Source organism: Tenrec ecaudatus, chromosome 16 (genome assembly GCF_050624435.1).
Source record: "Tenrec ecaudatus isolate mTenEca1 chromosome 16, mTenEca1.hap1, whole genome shotgun sequence".
NCBI lineage: Eukaryota > Metazoa > Chordata > Mammalia > Afrosoricida > Tenrecidae > Tenrec > Tenrec ecaudatus.
In genome coordinates, this window is record NC_134545.1 from 76,705,049 (window position 1) to 76,729,071 (window position 24,023).

The 24,023-nt window shown below is 41.5% G+C and overlaps 1 protein-coding gene and 1 pseudogene across 4 annotated transcripts in view; one reads left to right on the plus strand and one right to left on the minus strand.

Annotated features, from left to right (window-relative positions):
- Positions 1-2,924: 2,924 nt before the first annotated feature.
- HECTD2 (HECT domain E3 ubiquitin protein ligase 2) overlaps positions 2,925-24,023 on the plus strand; it is a 112,989-nt gene continuing 91,890 nt past the window's right edge. Inside the window, exon 1 of one of the 4 annotated variants that reach the window (XM_075533323.1) lies at positions 2,925-3,042. Coding sequence is in view for 2 of the 4 variants with exons in the window: in XM_075533324.1 (XP_075389439.1) it covers positions 3,764-3,901 (138 nt within the window). In the remaining 2 variants the exon portion in view is untranslated. Of the gene's footprint in view, positions 3,043-3,657; positions 3,902-24,023 lie in introns of those variants that run through there. The other 3 variants (XM_075533324.1, XR_012780392.1, XM_075533322.1) reach the window with 3 other exon arrangements.
- On the minus strand, positions 15,947-16,407 carry LOC142429759 (proline-rich protein 3 pseudogene; annotated as a pseudogene).

Sequence of the window (24,023 nt, forward strand, 5' to 3'; positions counted from 1 at the left end):
GTTAAGAAATATTTATTAGCCCCAGGAAAGCTTATAGCACTTGCTTTGTTTTGGGAGTTCATTTACTATCTGAATACTAATTTGTACTAATGTCTTTGTCTACAAAATGATCCTAGGAACCCAGATTTTACATTTACCTACATTTGAAAATCGTACTTTATGTGTTTAAATAGCATAAAATATACTAAAATCTTTCCAGGATGTGTGTTGTTCTTGTAATCAAAGCATGACTGAATATAATAACAATTGGGGATTCCTCCCAAGCAAGTCTCTGTGAAGCATGTGATACCTATACATTCAACAGTACATGTTGAGCATCTGTAGGACCAGCGTTGTGCAGACATGGCTAACAAAGATATTTCCATAAATTTACAACAAACACAGTTGAAATGTGGTGGTGGGGAAACACAACCAAAGGTTTGCTTAAAAATTAAGTTATATTAATCCATAGCTATACCTACTATATGCAGTTCTGGTGATGTATCAGTTTAAGACTACCAGTCACTACACAGGAGAAAGATCTTTCTACTATAGAGTTACAGTCTCAGAAACTCACAGAGCAGTTCCACCCTGTCCTATAGGGTCACTGTGAGTCAGCATTGACTCGATGACAGTTTTGTTTTGTATATTTACTATAATTAAGATATTAGCTATAAACCATTCTTTTTTCCAATAGTTTTATTGAGATATAATTCACATATCATATACTTCCATAGTTCGGTCGTATTTAAAGAGTTGTATCTACATCACCACTATCATAGAACATCCTCTCCCTTCCTGTATTCATCATTTGCTCCCCATTTCTTTCCAACCTCCCTCTCTCAGTATCACTAACAAGCCATTACACCAAATATTGTCTCTATACACCTGCCCATCCTATGCTTCATATACTGGAAAACATACCCCGCAGAAAAGAAAAAACAACATATATATATATACATATATATATATAAAAGACCAACAATCATATTAAAATAAACCAGAGGCAAAAAACCTCTGTTGAGAAGAAAGCAGGAAATATTGAAAACCAGAAAAAACGAAAATGGGCCAAAAGGGAGACCAAATGAGTAGTTGACATTGTATGGATGTTTCATTTAGACTATCCAATACCTTGTAATTTGGCCTTTCCATGGAAATAACCAATCCTCTACTCATCTTCCCAGGCCCCTCCTCTCATGGGTACAATCAATGAGCTCAGGTTGCCCTGTGTACTCAGGAAGATGAAATGTTTCTTCTGACTTGAATGCCATCCCTTCTTCACTTTCTGCTGAATCTGCTGGCATCTTTGCTACATGTCTGTACTGCATGGACTTGATGGCAGCGAGTTTGGCGTTGGGCTGGTAAAGAACAGCCATAGCTGTCGGTTCTGTTCCACAGAGCTCTCTTCCCCACCAGAGAACCCTACAAGCATGTGAGAGGCTGCTGGAAATGTCTCTCTCAAACCCATGCATTCACTCTGCACTCCCACCCTTCCTGCTCCCTTTCAGATTGCATGTGCATGGAGGGAATGGGGTGGGAGACTGAGGAACTCAATGAATTGCCTCAATGAATTGCCTTTCATTTTAGACAGGTAACTCATAGTTATCAGCAGATTTATTTAGAAATGGGCTATTATTATCCATTCTGGTGCAGGAACTTTAAAAAAATCTGACTTGCCTTGTTTTGCCAATATTTAAGCATTTTTGTTCTATTGACTATGACTACATGAACAGATATACTTTCATTTAGTCTCACACATGAAAAGGGAAAAAACATAAGGCATGTAATTCAAATGGTTTCTCATCCAAGTTATTTTTTAATAGCAAGTTACTAAATCTAGCTGAAACAATATGAAGGAAACTTTCAGTGTTCATTCTGTCAACTTAGACTTAGCATCATAGACTTGAATTGTGGTTCAAATGAGGTTTCGGTTTATGAAATAATATTTGACTTGTTGCTGAATCAAAAGATCACCATGCTGACCAGCTAAGAATGGAAATAAATGTGTCTTCCTCTCCATAGGAGGAGGATCTCTGATGTTTTAGAAGAAAATCCTAATGAATTCATGAAAAACAGAAAGGAGGATGTCTGTACACATCATTTCCCTTCCGGTCTAATTAGCACTGAAATCTTTTGGCTGACTATGTGGCACTTACTCCATACCTTTTTAAAATTAACATCTGAATAGGTGGTGACAGCAACTATATTAAAACTAAAACGTCTTCTATAAATGAACGCAGGAATTTACAATTTAGAAAGCAACAGTGAATAATTATTGTATTCATTACAGTGCTTGCCTAAGACCTGCTGGTTAAACATTCTGGGTTTGGAAAACATGCACCTTCACCAAGATGCATTATAACTAGTGCTTAGTTAAGCTCATGATCCGGAATACAGGGATCTGGATTATGTAAAAAACCAACCCCCACTCCCACCCTCCAAAAAAAAAACCCTAACAATGATACCCCACCCCCCAAATCATCTTTGGGTCGATTTCAGAGGCATTTTTGGTCCTCCTTGCTCTAAGCTGAACATCCACACAGCCTCCAGCAAAATAATTAAGCCACGACCCGAAAGCTCCAAAGTCAAGAAAACCCAAATCGCCGGAGACACCACCGTGCATTCTTATTCTCCCGGCTTGTAGATCAGCAGGTGTCTCGCCGCCCCAGGAGACGGAGAAAAACGAAAAGAGGGGGTGGGAGGATAAGCAAAGGAAATTGTCTAAGTGGGTCTTGATGGTGGTGAGGTTGTTCAAGATGACGGCGAAAAGCTGTCCTCTTCCGTTTTAAAATTCGCACGCCTCTTTGATAGGGCTGGGATACAAAGGAGCGTTTGGTGTGCCCATCTGGGATGGATAGGCAGAACGAGGCTAAAGGAAGGGAAAGAAGGTCGTTAAGGGATTTGGGAGAGAGCGCTAAAGGTTAGGCGTGTGCGGCTGGGAGGAAGGAAGGAAGAGGCGGACTTGGCATCCCGAACGGGAAAGCGGATGGAAAGTGCGGCAAGGCCGTCCAGTCCTGTGGCGGGGGTGATGGGCCCCCAAGGACCCGCCCCCGCTTCTCCTGGGTAGGTGAAGCCACAGCGCATCGGGGACAAGGACGGGAGAGGCTGGCGCCCTAGGAGGCCCGCGGGCGGGCGACCCGGGAGAAAAGGCCGCCCGCCCAGTCAGGGGTCTTAGCCGCCCGGGGCAGGGCCGTCCGAGAAGCCCACCCTGTCCCGCCCGCCCAGCCGTCCAGAGGCCGCCCGGCTGCTCTCGAACCTCCCCTGACCAAGTCCAGGCCCCTGGCTCCCCCCAGTGCAGACCCTCTCCACAGCCCCGGCGCGGAGCCCCCTCCTCGCCTTCTCCGGCGGCAAACATGGCGGCCGCCGTCGACCGCGGCGCCCCCTCTCAGGGGCAGTGGGCCAGTTGGGGTCCCCGGCTGGCTGCCGCCGGGGCCCGGGAGCCGGCGCGGGGCGGGGGCGGCGGGGAACTGCGCTCGCCTGACGCGGGCGCGGGCGCGCGGGCGGGCGGCGGGGGGCGGGGCGGGGCGGGCGCGCGGGCGGGCGGCGGGGGGCGGGGCGGGCGCGCGGGCGGGCGGCGGGGGGCGGGGCGGGCGCGCGGGCGGGCGGCGGGGGGCGGGGCGGGCGCGCGGGCGCGGGCGGGGGCGGAGAGGCGGCGGCGGCGGCGGCGGCGGTTGGAAGCGGCGGCCAGAGCCCTCTCGCGGCCGTGGCGGCAGCAGTGCCAGCCCGAGCAGCAGCCTGGCCGCCGCCGCCGCCTCGCGCTCCCGCTCCCGCCGGCCGGCCGGACATGAGTGAGGCGGGCCGGGCGCCCTCGCCCGCCGGGCCGCCGGCGGTGGGGCCGGCCGCACCCGAGGAGAAGAAAGGGCAGGAGCCCGAGCGCGAGAAGCTGCCGCCCATCGTGTCGGCAGGCGCTGGAGCGACTGCGGTAGGTGCCGGGCGGGGGCCGCGAGGCGCCCCGACGGCGGGCGCGGGAGGGAGGGCGAGGAGCGTCCCGAGGCCCGGTGTCCCCCGGAATCCCGGCGCGACCCGGGGAGATGCCCTCGGGCCGTCCTTTCTATGCCTGGGATCAAAGAGTTGGGTGGGCTCCGAACACTTCTGTAGCGGCACCTTCCACCCGCGGGAAACGATGGGGGCTGGGGCGCCGCCGCCGCCGGACATTTGGGGTGAATTTCAATGTTATTTATTGGGGAGACCCCACTTTGGCACCTGCCTCTCCGAGTGGGCCTTCTTTGCGGCTGGAGGATAAGGTGTCAGCCAGACGGGAGTGGAGGGAGGGGCCCGCCTGCTTCCCTTCCCCCTTCGCATGGAACAGCCTCTGCGGCGCGTTTCCACCTAATTGAGACCTTTCCCTTGCTGTCAGGGAAGTGGGAGGTCGATGCATCGGGATGGTTTTATTTTTCATATGGAGCAGGCGTGTGACTAACGGGAGGACGGCTTTTTTTTTTTACCCTTTAATTTCAACTCAAGTTATCTAAGCTTGACAGGGATGATTTTTCCCAAGCTGGCTTTTCAGAATGGTTCTTGGGGCGAGCCGGCGCTCGGAAGGCTTCAAACTACATTTCTCCCGATGATGTCATGGGACAGCCCCCCTCTTCCTTTGCCCCCGCCCCCACTCCTATTTTTACTGGCGGTTGTGCCTGGTTCCTTTGGAACAAAATTCTGATATTGAGATTTAATTTTTTTTAATGGTACCATATCTAAAGACTTTTGGAAAGTTTGATACGTGAAGACCACGACACGTCTGGAGCTGTGCGTGACCAAATAGTAAAAGTTAAGTGAACGTTGTGCATTGCCTTTATTCCTGCTTCCATTTCACTTTGTAAGGCCGCCCGGATATGACTAGGAACTTAACGAAAATAACTCATTCTTTAATATATGGATACGTGTGTATATACACACATATCTATATATTAGGGATAATTCAGTAGGCTTTTCAAAGATGCCAAAGGACTGTGACGACATTGGGAAATTATTAGAGCAAGCTCTTCAAGTGAAACCAATGCAGCAAACTGTATACAGTAATAAAATGACACACATTTGAAATTGCCTGCAGTTGATTGCTACATTGGAGCTAGAGTTAGAGATTACGTTGGAAATGCCTTGAGGAAATTTATCACTCTTCTGCTTGGAGACCCGATTCCTAGTGCTAGTACCCTACATTTTCAGAGTTTATTTAGGAAGTTCTTGACTCACAAGTAAGGACTGTTTCAGCAGCTGATTTTGAAGTCAGGTATTTATAACAATGAACGGTTGTACTCAAAACAGTTTTATGAATGAGATTTGGGTGGGCCTCAAGTAAGCACTCCACAGCCCCAAACCTGTTTATCTCATTGTAACTGAGATGTTGAAAATTTGGAATGAAAACACGACACTTGTGGCTTGAGGTCTGCAATCCATTATCTGATGCTCCTGGGGCTTTGAACGACAGAGCATTTTAGGTTTTACATAGAATGTGGTACCAAGAATATACCGTATATTCTGTAATACCCACAGGGACATCTGAGCCAATTCCCCGTAATCAAGCATATTTATAAGTCTGCAGGGACTTGCTAAAAGGTTAAAGTGTGACTGTAAGTGACCCTGTATCAGTCTAGGTCAGGATTATTGTCTGAAGAGTTCAGGTCAAGTCCTGAATTGCACCAAGTTATGCACCGGGGGTTATGAAAGAAGCTTTCTGTTTTAAGAGATTGTAGTATTTTAGAATTTTGAATAAGGGATGAAGATCTTGTATTTCTAGTCAGCCAGATGAATGTTGTTGTTAGATGCTCTAAGTCAGCAACCCCAAGTACAACTGGAATTGTACCAGCCCTGTACCATCCTCACAATTGTGTTTGAATTCATTGTCACAGCCACTGTGTCAGTCTTAGCACATTGAGAGCCCTCCTTTTTTTCCTCTGAGCTGCTACTTTACCAAAGATGTCGTTTTCCATCTTGCTGGTGTAGTTGCTATATATTAGGCTGCTTACTCTAAAAGTCAGCAGTTCAAAACCACTAGCCTCTCCACTGGAGAAAGACAAGGCTTTCTGCTGTAGAGCTACAGTCTCAGGAACCCTCAGGGGCAGTTCTGCCCTACAGGGTAACTGTGATTCGGAATCAACTGAATGACAGTGAGTTGGGGCAGTGAATCCTTTTCCTAGGAAGTCTTTCCTGGTGCCATGTCTAATCTATGCGAAAAGAAAGTCTTGCCATCCTTGTTAGTGAGGAGCATCCTGGCTGTACTTCTTCCAAGACAGATTTCTTTGTTCCATGTTATTTTCAATAGTCTTCACCAGCACCATAATTCAAATATGTCCGTTCTCCTCGTCTTCCGTATTCACTGTCCAGGTTTCACATGCATAGGAAGCAATTGAAAATGAGTGACATCCTTGCTTTTTGAAGACTAAGGTGCACCTGACCCAAGCTATCTTATTTTTCAATACCAAAGTAATAGCATTTTGAAAGATTTTTTTTAAACCACCTTGAATTCAGCCTTAAAAACACAGATTTTCAAGAAGATGAAGATGAATAAAAAAATCTTGAAGACAGTTTTAATCTCTTCATGTTCTTTCAGGGTTGTCAGGACTTTTTTTTTTTAATGAAAGCTCAGCTTCATAATTTACATCATGTTGAATCAACAGAGGTTTGTCATTAACATCAGTTCTTTATATTTTGAGTTCTGACAGGAGGGAACGGAACTTTTTTCTCAGTTGTTTCAGCAGCTGGAAAAGGAGGGACTGTGTATATATTTGTCAGAGAAAGGTTTTTCAGATCTAGGATTAACTGAACCATAGCAGTGAAAAGTGTAAGTCAAGATGACATGTGCATAATCCTAAAGGATGAGAAAGCCAGGAGAGAGTAATGACTTGAACTCACCAGTGCGTGGAGAAGGCGCTAGTGTGCTGGGAAGAGAAAGACCGCTTAGTGACCTGCTGTTTTTCAGTCTCCTTATCGATTAAATAGAGCTCATGGGGGCTTACTTAGGAACCTAATTGCCAGCAATGCCTTTTCTTTTTTTCTTCCCCCTTTCGGTCATTTTTGAAATTCTATTTGCTCCAGGTTAACGGCTCTTTCTAGATTGAGTTTATGATTCAATTCTAGTGGCCTTTCAATATTGGCTTTTCCCCAAAAAGCCTTCTATCACATTTACGTGAATGTAAAAATAATTGAGAGGAGGAGCTCATTAAAATAAATGGGAGGCCATATTATGATGATCCCAAGTAAGATTGATGAGTGTGGGATATATCTTGGAGGCGTAAAAAAGTGCAGAAGTGGGGAGAGAGGATGCTGGAAAGGGCAGCCCCAACATGGGTGATGTAAGGATAAAGGAAGCCCATTTTATTCGGGCAGTGCCTGAATATTCAGTGGTCTTCAACCTGACTGAACCCCAGTTGCTTTGGCAGCCAGTTAAAGTCCCCGTTCTCTGGCTTTCAACTTTTGTTACAAGGGAGGAATCACCGGAAGGAATTTCAAAGCTATTAGTGTCCAGACACTAATGCAGTCCAAGAAGGTCTGGGGTCAGGCTATGTGTAGTAGATTAGAAGCTCCATTGGTAGGGCCCCGGAGCCTGTCTTTTTGACCATGCTCATTCGTTTAATTAGTTTATGGAGCAGCAGTGAAAATGAACTGGTGAGAAAGTAGGTGTGGCAGGAATCAGGTGTGGTGGGGAATGGAAAGGAATGGCCTTTAAAGTGATTCACAGAGATAGCCAAGATGCTCGGTATTTGAGGTGTTTGAGGTTTGGCCTTACTGCCGTGGAGAGGAGATGTATGTCAATAGAGGTAAGAATAAGGAATTTGAAGTCACACATGGGTCTGAAGGCTGAATGATGTAAATGCTGAATTTACTGAGGTTTACTTGTTGGTGTGGAAGAAAATGGTATTATAAGTTAGTTGCAAAAAAAGGGAGGTGGACAGTGAGGAAAAACTGATACGAAGAAGGTCAGGAATAGTAGGTGGCAAACGAGGGTGAATTTGTCTACTTCCATATTCCAACCAGGTGAACAGGAAAGGGGGGGGGGTCTCCATGAGACTTGGTAGCCAGGAACGGAGTGGGTGCAAGAAAAGCTAGGTTTTACTTAGGTCAGGGATGTGAAGGATAAGGGAAGAAATCAGTTATGGATTTTAAATGGCCATCTGCTCAAAACAAAGACAAGGAAATTCATCAGGTTGGTGGAAAGTGATGGAAAGATTTGGGGCAAACATGGCGCATTAATGCTTGCACCTGAAGTCAAAGAGAAGCTTTGGGTGCATTGTATAAATGGAATTTAGGGTGTTCTGTACCAAAATTTACCAAAAGCAAGTTCAGCTTTGTGTGAGATGCTACAGGAAATACAAAGACAAGGTTAAAAACAAAATAATAGTCCCAGCCTCAGGGTAGACATGGCAAGCAGCATGAAAACATAACAAAGCAAAGTAGTATATAAAAGCCACAATGTGCCATAGAAACAATTTGCACTATAGGAGATCTGAGAAAGGACATTAATGTGTGCAGAACTGTGAAGAAAGGCCTTGAAGTGAAACCCATTATTTAAGCTGGCTGGTCATTGAAGGGTGGTAGGATTTGGATGGGCCAAAGAAAGTGGGAATAAGAATCTAGTGGGAAAATAACAGGAGCAAGGTTTAACGGGATAAGCCCAAGGAAAGCGTGGGAGATTAGATTGCTTGGGGATGGAGCCAGATCCCTAGGCAGAGAAGGTTGAACTTCATTCTGTAGTTAGTGGGAAGTTACTGGAGCTTATTAAATATAGGTATCAAAAACCGAACCAGAACCACTGACATCAAGTGGATTCCAATGTTCAGCATCCCTGTGGGATATAATAGAAGCGTCCCATCGTAGAGTGTCCAAGGCTGTCAATCTTCACGGAAGGAGACTGCCACATCTTTCTCTGCAGAGCAGACCTTTCAGTTGCAGCTGAGTGATGCGCCACCAGGGCTCTGAAATAGAGGAAAGACACAATGAAGTCAGCAGAGAAGAAAGAGCAAAGACAAAAGCTTGGTAGCTCATGCTTGAGGTGGTTCCCTGGGATTCCTTGTGAATTCACTAAGGGATGGCTATAATGGAGGAAGGTGCATGGTAACTGGGTAGTGGGAATGAAGGAACGGGATGGTTACAAAAAAAGGATCTGAAGTTTTCCAAGCAAGGTCTCCCACTGAAAAATATTTACATGAAAGGCAATCCAACCTACAGCATTCCAAGTAAACGTGTGTGCTGTGACTTTACATAAACCCTGCCTTGCTATGTGTTTGTGACCGTCTTTATGTGGAACATCTTACCCCCTTTGCTCCCTCCTAGACAAGAGGTGAGCTGGAAAAGGATGGATGCAATAGTGGCAAAGTTGTTATGAACATTTTAAGAAAGGACAGATCCTTAAAAAAACTTTATATTCAATAAGAAATTTGGACCTGATGCAAAGGGCTTAAGTGGAGAGCAAATGCTTTGAAAATGATTAGGGCAAAGAATGTACAGATGTGCTTTATACAATTGATGTATGTATATGCGTGGATTGTGATAAGAGTTGTATGAGCCCCTAATAAAATGTTAAAAAAAAGAAAAAGAAATTTGCTATTTATAGAATGCCTACTCTGTGATTAGCATTTTTCATTTATTCTCTAATTCATTCAGTTACTGCAACCAGAAACAATTGTTCCCATTTCACAGGAAAGGAATCTGAGTCAGAAAGCGGTGGGTACACCTTGCCCCATGACTGGTGAGAGGCAAAGGTTTACTTAAAAGCTCCTGCTTATCTCTTTATTCAATAAACTCTGTATCTGTGGTCATAAGTACAAGGCCAGGGGTCATAGGGTCAAGAACCTGTACCCCTATCAATGTTTCTATTGTAGAAAAGAGTATTCGGTCCACTGACAAATTCGTTTAAAACTTTTACTTGAAATAAGACTGTTACAGTAAAACGGTACATGTTCTAGGATATGTGATTTCATTTTTAATATTGTGGTATGAACATATCGTTCATATAAAATAATCTGATTGAAACAAAATTATCTGAGAGCCCTAGGTTATACATAAAATACATATCCAGGATTTCTCTAGCATTGAGTTGTGTTCCAAAAGTCTGTTTCTCAACATTTGGTTTGTTTAACTGCAAATCCATAATGTAATTGCCTGTTATTCACCCATTCAAAATTAATTGAGAGTGTGTAGATACAAATAATTTAACTATATTTAACAATTGATGAAAAATTATTAGGGCAAATTGTGAACCAGGGAACTTCTAAATATGTCGAATCAGATGCTGCTCAACTATTTATAAACATTGTTCCCTTTTTATTAAACCAGAAAAATAATAATAAAACCTACTTCATAGGGTAATAATGAAGAGTTAGTTCATACACAGTAGCCATTTAGACAGAGCTTTTGCAAGGTAAGCATGCAAGAAGTGATAGATGGTACTATCATCACTTGGCAACCAACACCTATAAAGCTAAAAAACCAAAATCAACAACAACAACAAAAAAAAAACCATACCTCTGTGTCAACCAGCCTTTTCTACACCTGTGCTCTGACTTTGATGCTTTTTAGCAGCCTTCTATATAAAGTCTAAGGCTCGGTAGGTGTCGGCCTTTTTATCAATCCATGGTTTCCCCCTCTCCCACACCCTCATTGGATGAAGGCTGTCATGCAGTGTTTGAACTCTTCAGGACGGATGTGCTTCTTGATTTGTGTGGATTTGTTTTGAAGAGGGAACATAAATAACTTCAGAGAGAGGTACCGTTACTGTGGTCAGCGTTGCAGCTCTTTGCATTTTTCACTCACTGCCATCCAGGTCAGTTCTGACTCGGACCCTATAGGCGGGGGTAGGACTGCCTCTCTGAGTTTCCATACTCTACAGAAGTAGAAAGTCCCATTTTTCACCTGCTGTGGTAGTTTTGAACTGCTGCCCAGGAGGTTAATAGCCCTATACCACAAGGTATCCTTCCACTTTTTGCACAATTTTTGGAAATGAACTTGCTATTTTTAGTTACAGCTGAGGAAAAAAGAACCGATAAAGGTCAAGCAAAGGATGAGTGAGAGGGGTGATGGAACCGAGAGAGCCCTGAGAAGCTCTTGGTTCCCTACATTTTCTCCTTTTACCGTCCTGATGTTGTAGTTGATTCTGCTTTTGTAAGATCCCTTCTCATTTTGTAAAAAATGTATTCTGACACTTATATGAATATTCAATTGTTAATATTTGTGACTTGAGGGATATCTATGTGACATTTGACTCAGGGTCTTGTTTTTAGTAAGCAGTCAAAAAACTTTTTTAAGAATGCTATTAGTGGGCATCCTTTTAAAATGAGAAATTATTGAAATTTTACTAACTCAGCAGAATTGAAAAGGCAATCTGAAGTTTGAATCTAGTGGTTTCAAATTAGCTTGGTTTTGATTCAGGTGTTTTTATTAAAGAACAGTAAGGTATTTGTTGAGGAATTATGACTACATAAATTATATAATTTAAAAATCGTATTTGATTACACAAGTGTTGATGCAATTTCATCTTTTCCTGAGATGCAAAATAAATAAATAGAATATTTTATTCTTTTAATGAAAATGTTTTCTTTTAATAAAGATTTTCAAATGTGACATAAATAGTCCAGTGAATAAATTTTCAGGATTTATCTTTCACAACATAGAATTTTTCTTTAAAATCTGTCCATATTCTAGTGACATATTAGACCTCAATTTTCTTGAAAATATTTCTAGATTCGAGAGAAGAGATTCTAAAGATCTCCAATTCAAATTCAGCAGCAGCTTCTTCTAGTTCTCTACTTAAATGTTTTGCAACTCTTCGTGCATCTTAACCATAGAATATTCTATTTTACACAGTATTAGAGATAATGATGAAGAATTCAGTCAACTTCTTCAGTCTGAGATTGGTTAAACATGCAATCAGCATGCACTGATAGTTACTAAAAATTGAAATGCAAAAGTTGGGAACAGAGAACAATGATTACTGGAAAATAGGGCTTTGGTGATGGAAACAGTGCTGGAAATTACATGATAGAATTTTGTAAGATTGATGTCGTCTTCATGGAAAATACCTTTTCCAGAAACATAAACCGCTATATACAAGCTATATATCCTCACCAGATATGGAGTACTCGAAAATCAAGTTGATGACAGCTGTGGAAAGAGAGAATGGAAAAGCTCTATATCATAAGCCCAAACAAAACCAGGGACAGACTATGGAACAATTAATTGGTCATATTCAAGTTAAGGTTAAAGTTAAAAAAAGAACTTAAGTCTATGAGAGCCAAAAGAGGACCTTATGTACATCTTCCCTGAATTTAGAGACCATCTCAAGACCAGATTTGAACAAATTGAACACTAATGACTGAACACCAGAGGAGCTGGGGTCTCAGTAAGAGCATCACACATGAAGAAAGCAAAGGACAGAAAGGGGGGGAGGGGGAAAGACAAAAATGAATGTCAGATGAAACTCAAACCTGCTCTTAAATGTAGAGTTGCTAAAACCAGTGTCTCTACAATTAAGACTAATGTAGGGGTCTTCTAGTCTCAGGGTAGTAGTCATATCGCTGTCCTTCATGCCCCTCTTCATTCACGGAAACAAAAAGAAGCCACATGGAATGAGGTCAATTGAATAAGGTGCGTGGGGCAAGAGAGGCATGCTGTTTTTTGCCAAAAGCTGGGGCGTACTGAGATGGCTGCGTGAGCAGGTGCTTTGCTGTAGGGGCAAAACCAATCAGTCTGCCACAAATCAGGCCTTTTTTTGTCGTACAGTTATGATCTTTTCAAAACCTGTAAATAGAAAGTTTGATTAACAGTCTGGCCTGGTGGAATGAATTCCAAATGCACTATGAGTCCGCATTTTCATCTGTTCGGGAAATTGACGAGGTTTGTCATCAGTTTACATTTCACCTTTTTTGAAACGAGAAAACCACTCATACACTTGAGTTTTTCCCACAGCGCTGTCCTTATAAGCTATGTTCAACATCACAACAGTTTCTGTGGCATTTTTCTGAGCAAGAAACAAAACTTCACAGCCACATACTCTTCTCTTAAATCAGCCATCACAAAAAAATGAGATTCAAGTGAACCTGCTTTCACGGAAAAATTTCACTGTGACTAGAGAGAACCTTCCCAGGTCATGTCACCAGGTGCACTAACTCAGAGCAAGTTGCTAGATGCTAGCCTAGTGGGGGAAACTACGTACTACAAAAGAGCCACCTAATGGAGCTTTTTTGTGGTTTAATTTTAGTTATCTCCTTGTTGAGGTATTGAAGTTTTCTATAAATTTTAGAGATTAGCCTTTGTATATGTCATTGACAAAAATTTGTTCCTCGTCTGTAAGGTGCCTTTTTGCTCTTTCAGTGAAATCTTTTGATGTTGATAGAGTTTAATTTTTAGGAAATCCTAGTCATTTAGTTTATAAGCTTCTGATGTTTGCAAATATTCATTATATTTGACTGACTGTTTATGCCATAAGTTAAGGTTCCTAAGTTTGCCTATATTTTTAATTTGATGACTTAGATAGTATTGGGTTTTACATCTAAGTTCTTATATATGATGTGAGATGATGTTTTATTTTTCTACAAATCCATATCCAGTTTTCTATCACCATTTGTTAAAATGCCCATCTTTTCCCCAATAAATGGACTTTTTCTCTTTTTGGAAAATCAGCTGCCAGTTGGTGAATAGATTTGCCTGTGTTCTCGGTTTCTTTTGATTGGTTTATGGGTCTGTTGTACCCGTACCAGATATGTTAACCAACAAGGCTATCTAAATATAGCACATTTTGAGATCAGAAAGAATGAGGCTTCCTATTTTGTCCTCTAATAGTGCTTTCCTTTTCACATAAAGTTAGAGATTAGCTTTTCCATCTCTTTAAAGAATGGGGACGCTATCTTGTTTGGGATTACCTTGTATCAGTCTTCCTATTCATGAGCAATTTATGTGATTTCATTGATTTAGGTCTCTTTTGGTTCATTCCCCTTTGTTGCCTTGCTGCTCTGGCTAGAACTTCTAATACAATATTGAAAAACAGTGGTGTTAAAGGCATTTATTTGGAACCTTATTTGATTACTGTTTTCATTCTTTCTTCATTGAGAATAATGCTGATCATTGATTTCATTTATAGGCCCATGATTATGTTGAGAAATTTCCCTTCTAATTCCTATTTTGCTGAGGGTTTAAAAAAAATCAGGAATGGGTATTGAATTTTGCCAAATATCTTTTCTGCATCGATTGATATGATCATAAAGTTCTTTCAGTTATGAAGTGGATTATGTTGATTGTTTCTCTAATGTTGAACAATCCCTGCATGCTTGGTATGAATCCAATTTGACCTTGAGGTATTATTTTTTGGTATAATACTGGATTCTTGGCTAGGAGTTGTGAGTATTTTTGTATATCTGTGTCCATGAGTGATATTGATCTATACTTTGTTGTTTTTTTAATGGTGTCTTTGTCTAGCTTTTGTATTGAGACCAATCTTGCTTCCTAGAATGAATTCAGTTTTTTCATATTTTTCTATATTCTGGAAAATAGGATAAGGAGCCCCGGTTGCACATAGGGTTAAGATTTGACTGCTAACCAAAATGTTAGTGGTTTGAACTTGCCATTCATAACACGAGAGATGAGGCAGTCTGCTTTCATAAGGATTTATAATCTTGGAAACCCTACGGAGAAGTTCTCATCTGCCCCATAGGGTCACTGTGAGTCAGAATGGATTGGATAGCAGGGGGCTTGGCTTGGTTTTGTGCTTCTCTTGAGTGTCTGGTAGAACCCTCCATTGAAGCCATCTGGGCCATAACTTTCTTTTTTGGAAAATTCTTTTCGTTTGTCTTATGACCTATTCTATTCTTTTTTGTTTCCACTGCATTTATTACTAATGTTTCTAAAAATGCTACAAAGAGGGGAGAAAAAAAAAAGGTCCTTCTCAATTCTCCAAGGGCTCTCCTCCTCCCCACCTGCCCATCCAAACAATTCCTTACCCATTTCCTTGGGACAGTTCAAAACTGCATCTGTTCACTGCCGTTTTCACAGAAAAGACCAGTGCCAAGTATGGGAATTTGGGAGGCTTGAAGAGGGAAAGACCAGGTGGAGATTCACAGAATTCAAACGAAAGGTCTGGTGGCCTCCCAGTGACAGAGTTGAACTAAATGGCCTGGAAAGGAGACACGGGGGAGGCTCAGCAGAGGTGTTAACCTGGTGTAAGGAGGGTCTGCAGACCCAGAAGACCCCACTCGGGGGCTGAAAATTGGGAAGGTGCAGACAGGCAGACTCCTGGGAAGTTTCACAAGTCTCCCTGGTTGGGAGAGCAGAGGAAAGTCTGCAGGGCACCCAGAACCTGACTCAGTTTGGCAGAAAATTTACTCTAGTGTTAGGAAGCCACAAAAATGGCCACAAACACAGGAAGGCTATGAGGGAGCTGCACAGATTCACAAAGCATGGTGATCACAGACCATAGCAATGGGCTCACACTACTGACAAACAAATTACAAAATCCAGAAGTCAGGAGAATGGCCTGCCTGGGAGTAACTTAGTAGCAGTCTCTCACACTTGACGCAGGGTCCAGCAGCTTGGCAACTCCCATAGAACAGCTGACAACACTGGAGGACAGGGATGCCACAAAAAAAGCAGTGAAAAGAAGGGAAAGGTGGGCAATAGCTCCAGGGCTCTCAGGAATCTAGGGCAATAGTGGGTATGGATGGATAGATGCCCAAGAAACAGCACCAATAAGGTTTCCTGTTCAGTCATTTAGCAAAGGGGGAGAAAGATCCAGGAGGCAGCTGAAGGGAGCACAGATGAGGCCCCAAAAGTGTGTCTCTCGAGGCCTGACTGCAAGAGCGTATGGGTGTACTGGTGATGAAACACCACGCTGGACCTCAGATGGGGAGGTTGTGGATGAGGGTGGGTGTGACTGACAGAGGGGGTATCGCATGGGAGCCTCACCATAGCGATCACTGGGCCACGGGGAAGGTATGGCCACTGGGTCCCTGAGGGCTCATTGCAGCCCAGATGGAAAGGCACAGTCTCACAGTGGAGGTCCATTGACGCCTGGGTAGTTGAAGGCACAGAAGTCTTCGTGTTGACAATGGCCCTTTTTGGTGAAGTGTTCGCAGACAGGCAGTCAGATTTGTCCTCATTAAGCTGGGGCCCATCTTAAGGAGGCAGGTATTCTTTTGAGAGACCAGCTCTTGAACCTTCTAGGGTTCCTCTAATCTTTGTGAAAGCCTCCCCTGGGTGGACCCCCATGGTGTGGCCCCAGAAAAGGAGGTGCAGCATTGACTCTCCACCAACCATGGCATGTGGGCCAAACTTGGGACCAAGGCCTCCCTCCATTGGGCCTCTGGCCTGGGGAGGAGGTTGGAGACTCAGCAGTGGTGTTATCAACGACTTCTCTAATCCTGGTGGACCTCTGTGAAGAGCTGACTGGACATGACAGGGCTTCCCATTGGCCATTGGTGGAGGGCCCAGAAGCCTGGGTGGTCCCATGGCCTCCTTTTGGTCTCTTCTCCAACCTCTCTGCCGCTCGGGCAGACTGCTTCTTTCCTTTCCACATGTGGCAACGGCTCCAGTGGGTCTGGAGGGCAGGCAATGTGGAAGCAACCTGTTACTTCTTTTGTTATGAGTCTGTTAAGATTTTCTGCCATAGGCTATATTAGTTTAGGTAGGTTGTGTGTGTCTAGAAATTTGTCCTTTTTTTTTAGATTTTCAACTCTGTAGAAGTACAGTTCTTTAAGTATTCTATTGTTTTTATTTGGGTTCTATTGGCACCCATTTCATGTTTATTCATGTGATTTGCATATTCTCTCCCCCTCCCCTGTTACATTTTCCAGGGGGTTGTACATTTTATGGATCTTTTCAAAGAATCAACTCCTAGTCTTGATGTTTTTCGCTTCTTTTTCTGTTTCATTCATTTTTGCTCTAATCTTTATTATTTCTTTATTTCCCACTGGTGATTGGAGGCTTAGTTTGCTGCTCTTTTTCTAATTGCTAAATTTGTTGGTTTAAGGTGTTGATTCTTCCTTAGGTATATGTGCATTTCTTTCTATAAATTGAGATCTGGGTGCTGCTCTAGCATATATATCCCAGAGATTTTGGTATGTTGCGTTTTCAGTCTTGCTTAATTCGCCTAATTTTATTTAAATTTTTATTTATTCTATTAGGGAATAGTTTGAAATAGCAAAAAAGTTTTGAGTCTCATGTAATTGATTTTTTTCTTGATCTTCTTGTCATTTCTAATTTTGTAGCATTGTTATTCCATCCAGGTGCTTTCTACCCTTTTGATGTTTTTAAACTTATTTGAGGCTTGCTTTGTGACCTACCATGTTGTGTATTCTGGAGAACAAGCCTGATGTTCTGGGAATCAGTGTGTACTCTGCCTTTATGAGAAAGGGTGATTTGCTATTTGATTTATATATTTTTTCTAACCTTTGAACTTTAGCTTATTTTTATCCCGTGTCTGTAAAGTGCTTTTTGTAGGCAATATATTTATCATATTTTCTTATCTATTCTGTCTATTGACTGGTACATTTCATCAGTTTACATATAGTTTAATTATTGACAGAATTGATTTTGCTGTAATTTTAAAGTGGGGTTTATTTTCCCTTTTATTGTGGTGTCGACAATTTCTTTGTTCACATATTTTTTCTCTTCTGAGGTAATTTTATTTATGGCTGTTCTTTTCATTTCCTTCATTACTTTGGTTTTGTGTTGACTGAATCTTTATGATTTTCTTTTTATTTTGAAGAGAAGTTCTATTAATTTTCTTTGTGGTTGCCTTGCAATTTCTTTTTATCATCCTAAGTTTAAAACAAAAATCCTTGGGGACCCAGTCAGTTAAGCACTGGGTTGCTAACTATTAAGTCAGCAGTTCAAACCCATCATCAACTACTCTGCAGGAAAAAGATGATGCTGTTTGCTCCCACAAAGATTTACATTCACCCCTCAGGACCAATAATGAGAGTAGTGATACCAGGAAGGGAAGGGGAAGGTGGAGGGAGAAAGGGGGAACCGATCACTGTGATCTACATATAACCCCTCCCAGGGGGATGGACAACATAAAAGTGGGTAAAGGGAGACAGCGGTCAGTGTAAGACATGACAAAAAAATATATAAATTATCAAGGGTCATGAGGGTAGGGAAGTTGGAGGAGGGGAGAAGGGCTCAAGTAGAAAGAAAATGTTTTGGAAAGGATGATGGCATATGTACAAATATGCTCGACACAATGTATGTATGGATTTTGATAAGAGCTTTAAGAGTCCCCAATAAAATGATTTTTTAAAAAGATTTACAGTCATAGAAACCATACAGAGAAGTCTACACTGCCCTAAAAGTTGCTAGGAGTCAGAATTAATTGGATGGCAGTGGACAGAAGTTTAAAATCATCTGTTCCATCTTAGTACTATTTTCACTTGCACTTCATTTGATTGTTCTTAAACTGTACCGTTTCTTCCTTTTGTTAAGTTGTTTTCATTTACTAATTAACATCTCTGGTTCTCTATTTTCAGTCTTGTAGGTTTAATTTATTTTTTGAAAATCATTTATCTAAGTTGGCTTCCAGGTGATGCGGCCAAGTTTTACATCAAATTGCCATCTGATGTTAATGGATCTTTGTGTCTGGTTGGCTTGGTCTAATTGTTGCAAAGTCCCTTAAGTTGTGTTTATCTTGAAATGTCCTGAGTTTGCCTTTGTCTTTGAGGAACAATTTTGTTGGTTAGCAGTTTCTCTCCCCGGGGTTTTTATGTATGTCATCCCATTATATTTTTGACCCGTGAGGTTTTTGTTTAGAAATCAGAACGTGGGCTTCTTGGTTCTTTCCTGTAGGTAACATTTTGGTTTTACTGATTTGCTTTTAGGATTCTTTGTCTTTGATTTTCAAAAGTTTGATTATCATAAGCCTTAGTGATGTTTCTTTCGGGATTTTAGCGTAATTAGAGTTCATTAAGCTTCTTAAATTAATATCTTTGTGCTGCCCGTCAGTTGGGAGATTTGTGTGTGTGTGTGTCAACAAATCTTCAACAGTTTACTGTACACCGTATTATTTCTACTCCCTATTCTGGAATCCTGACCGTGCATAAGTTATTCTTCTTGTTAATACCTCACATTATTCCTAGACTTTCTTTATTTTTCCTCATTCCTTGAATGTATAGATATCATATTTGCCTCCTATTTTCTTTACTATGCTTCCATCGATTCTACTCCTTTGTCCTTCCATTATATTAAGTATTTCTGACGTTTTAGTGTTCATCTTCTGGGTTTCTGTTTGTTAATTTTGCATGGTTTCTAATTGTCAGTTTATTTTGTTCCTATGTTTTTCCAAATTCTTGTAGATATTTGTGTTTTCCTTGATTCTGTCTGTAACTTTCTTTGTTTATGTCAGTATTCTCCTTATTCTCCTTCTAATTCTGTCGAAAGATTCTACATATAATTCCTTTTAATTCTTTATCAAGTAGTTCTATTACTTTTTCTTCCCCAGGAAGTTATGCTGACCAGGTATAAGGTGACTTTAAAACATTCATAGAAAAATTCCATTACCTTTTAATTCCATTTTTTCTATGATCCTTATGAAGTGCCCATATATTTTGGTCACTTGCTTAAGCCATATTGTCCTATTTGTGTGAATTGAAAGTCAATGTTGTCCCTGAGACATTATGGTATTAATTTTATTTGATGACTATATGTTTGGTTTACTCTGATTTGTGTGTTGTATGTTGTTATTTGTGTTTTTGTGTGTTATATTCAGGTGGATGCTGCTCACCAACTGTCTCTAGGTGTTTGGGGTAGCAGGTGGTTGGGTAGACTCAGTACTCAGTGTTGACTGCTCTTTGTTGTCAAGTCAGCAGGGTAGGAATGGGTGATATCACTCATCCAGGTGTAGCTGGCTAGTGGGGGTACAATCACCAACCCTTGCCAGATTCAGGGAAAAAGAATGAGAAAAAAAGAGAGAAAAGGATAAATCATGTGATATAATATGGCAGCAGGCCTGATTGTGAGTTTCTGACTCTAGAAGTGGCAGGCTTGTGGTTTGTGTCTGTGAGGGTGTGTGTCCCCATCCAAAGAAGCAGATGGCACATGGTATGCATTCTTTAGGGCAGGGGTCCTCAAACTTTTTAAACAGGGGGCCAGTTCACTGTCCCTCAGACCCACTGGAGGGCTGGACTATAGTTTAAAAAAACTATGAGCAAATTCCTATGCACACTGCACATATCTTATTTTGAAGTAAAAAACACAACGGGACACAAAACACCCAGCAGGCCGGATAAATGTCCTCGGCAGGCTACATGTGGCCCGCAGGCTGTAGTTTGAGGACCTCTGCTTTGGGAGCTTGTGCTCCCAGCCACCAGGGAAAGCCAACCAAGGAAACAGTGGGCACACAATGTACAATCTTTGAGGGCACACACCACAAGGAGTGGAGTGGTAGGAGGCTACTTCTAGTGGGAAAGAGGTACCAGGCTGGGAGGACCATTAGACAGAGCATCACCAGCCACCCAGTAGGCAGGGGTAAGGAGGTATGTCTGGGCACTGGGAGACAGTGGGAAAGAGAGAGTACGCTCCTCTGGTCTCTGGTACTGGTATAGGTGCCAGTGCCCTCTTAGGTGAATGAAGCTAGTTATTTGGCTCGTGCCCCAGCTCAATGCCTTCAGGATGGGTTATCCAGAAACCAATGGCCCCATCTGCCATTCCACAAACCTCAACTTTGGTCCTTAAGCTAAATTACGGGGGACTACTGCTAGTGTTTCTCTCCCTACTCACTGGCTTTCTCTGAGTCCCTGGAGTTCTTGCTTACTTTCCTGTACTTTTGCTTCCTTAGATTTAGTTTGCTTTCTCCTCACCTTGCGCACTCTGGATTGTTTAAACTCTGTCTCTGACTTAGTAGGATTTCGGTGATGCGTCTTCCTATGCTCCTTGTCTGGAAACACTGCATGTTCCAAAATGGCCACACGGTGCTTGATCGGTAGACAAGTCACCCCTTCTATGTCTCTCTCATTGTTCATGGGTTCGTTCCGTTTCTTCTTCTAATCAGTATTGATATAATCTTTATTCTTTCTTTTGATGCTCTGAGTTTCAGGGTTGTCATGTGTATCTGTTGCACTTGGCTTCTTGGGGAACTCCAGTTGCAGAGGCGCAGTGCAGACTGTGTCTAACAGGGTGTTGCTGTCTTTCCTCTATCACTTATGAATTATTTCAAGAGGTGCACAGTAGTAATTGTAGTTGTTGAATATGAGTATGATTGGGGATCTATACATCCTGTACAGTAAATCTCATCACACAGACTAGAACTGTCAGTCATACCTGAAAAGTGTTAATAGTGTGTTCTTCCCAAGTCGGATGCCCTCAGGTGAAGATCTGATCATCACTACAGTGAATTTCACGTTTGAAAAGACTATTTCATATGAAAATTTTGCATTTAGAGAAGATCAAACCAAAGAGCTTACATAGAGTTCATCTGTCTATGTATTTGTACTGTGTTGTCTCTTCAATGAAACTTCTGCCAGTCTGACCTACATACGTAGATAACTAAAATATTAGATTAATATTTACTTGATAGAGTTTAAAATGCAAGAATTACCAACTCAAGTGCAAAGCTGATAGTTTAAAATGAGTTTTAAAGTGTTATAAAATCAAAGAAGTATTTATCAACAAAAATAACAAAATGTGAAGCTATTATTTCCTGATGTATCTCCTATCTGTGTCTGTCTACTTCTGAAGGCAGTGCTTCTATAGTTCTAGCCCATCTGCACTATGAGTTTCATCATACCAAATGACAGTTTTTGCATCTTTGAGGGACTTTGAATTTTTGGAACAAAATTCTGTAAGGGCAAGATGAGCGCTTTAGGGTAGATGGAGTATGGTCACCTAGTGACATTCTCAGTGGTTTTTTCCTTCCCCTCCTTGAAGGGTGACCAGTGCATTGTTGTGATGGAAAATCTCCTTGGCCCCACTTTCCTGTCCTTTATCTCCGCAATGCAGTTTTCAGTTTTCTTAAAACTTTTTCATCATAACCCCTCATGATTGTCTTGTGTCTTTCAAGAAAATCCATCTTGATTACCCCTTGGGAGTTCCCCCAAATAGTCACTGAAACTTTTGAATTTGCTTCTCTGTCTTAAATTTAGCTGACCTAGTAGTTGTGATTGGAGATCGCTGTTTTTATTGGACTCTGTTCTTTGAGGCATTCTATAATAAGTCTAGACACGTATATTACTGAGAGAACTTGTCTGTCAATATCCACTAATAGCAAATACATTTAACGATGTATTGTTGGAATAAACATGTATATATATATGAACAGGAATCCTAGTACGAGGACTTTTCTTTTTACCCCTGTATATTTTGAATAATAAATATTGCAGAGATAGAGATTCGATTTTGAAATATTTTAATGCAGACACTCAGATAGTAAAATATTTTGGATTTCAAATATTTTCTTATAGAAAGAGCCAACAATTATTCCTTTTCTAAGAATTGGCATGAAATGCGAACAGAAAGTGAGCTTTGGGGAGGTGGAGGATGATCAAAGTAAATTTTAACAGAATTTTTAATATAATATAGTTTCATAGTTGTTAGGAAAAACTATCATATAAAACCATGAATATCCATCTTATGGCTCTTGATAAGAAAGTGTGAAAAAATCGGGAGTTTAGCTCAGGAGCAGTTTTTTTTCTCAGTAAATTAGGAATTCATTCAAATAACAAATTTTAAAATAAGATTTAAAATATTTAGCTGTAGGGCAATCGAAGTAGAACAAGTTGGAACTCTAAAATTTTTTGAGTATTTTATCATCTTATTATCTGTGCATCTCTGTTCACAAAAAGACCATTGAAATTCATGTTACCCAAACCCTAAGCCGTTGCCATTGAGTTGATTCAGACTCCCAGCAACCCCAGGTAGCGTTTCCGAGACTGTAATCTGTACTGGGACAGATAGACTTACCTGTCTCCTGTGGAGCACGTGGTTGATGCTTACCCAACAGCGTCACCAGGGCTCCTAGAGGCTCATGTTTAGTGCTTGTGAAAATGATCTTTGATTAGTTATCCTATTTATGACAAAAATTTTATGCTGTGTTACAAGTTTATTAAACTCATAGTCAGCTATTGCCTAAAGATCCGCCTCTGTTCTTCAGTAGGGCAGATTGGAATATTTTGTGGGTTTTTCTTTCCTTCAATGGAATCTTAAAATGTGTAGTTTTTTTTTCACCCTGGGTTTCCTACTTATACACTCATCTTCGGTCTGCAACAGCTGGTTGGGTTTTCTCCTACGATCTATTCTTCACACACATCCAGCCCACTGTTTGTAGGTGCAGGCTGGCCACATTCCAGGACTTCATCAGTAGTGTTCTTCTGCTGTAGAACTCATCGACAACAATTATAAAACTCCTCAGAAACCAGATGTAATATCTGCATTTGATCCAAGTCTCAGAAGGCTTGTATAATAGTAATGTTCACTGACTTTTAATTTAGCCTGTAGTTTGATGTCATGAATACCTTGTGGCTTCTTCATTTGGTTCCCTGCTTTTCAGTTAATCATTTTATGATTGCCCAATATTGATGCCCATTTTCTCCTCTTAGATTATGTGTAGGATTTCTCTTGGGCAAGCTTCTATGAAGCAACTATTGTTATGAGGGTTTTATTATTTTAAAGTGCTATGTCAACCTATGAAATGGTCTATGATTAATTTTATGTCATTCAAGTATAAACTGTCAAGAGCACAATCATCTTCCAAACAAAAAGGCAAGACCAAGGATATTTTTTCATGTTGTTTAAGCTTTTTTTTAAAAAAAATTCTATTCCAAGAAATAGTATTTCAATCCACTTATGATTTCTTAAGGACAAGGTTGGATTTGTTAGAATGATAAACATATATTGGAACAAGAAAGCAGACAGGAACAGAGGTAGTGCAATAGGCTAGTTGTTGTTTGTCTCTTCTCTCACCCTTGGCTGGCCAGCCTTTCTGTTATTGTTGTTTAAAGTCTGGGAAGATTTAGTCTGCTTGGTTTACTCAAATGCTTCAATGTCCTTTATACTAGACCACCTAAAGTGTGACTACCCAGCCTACAAACAAGCTGCCTTTAGATTGAATGCCCATTCCTCCTTCAATACATGGTCCT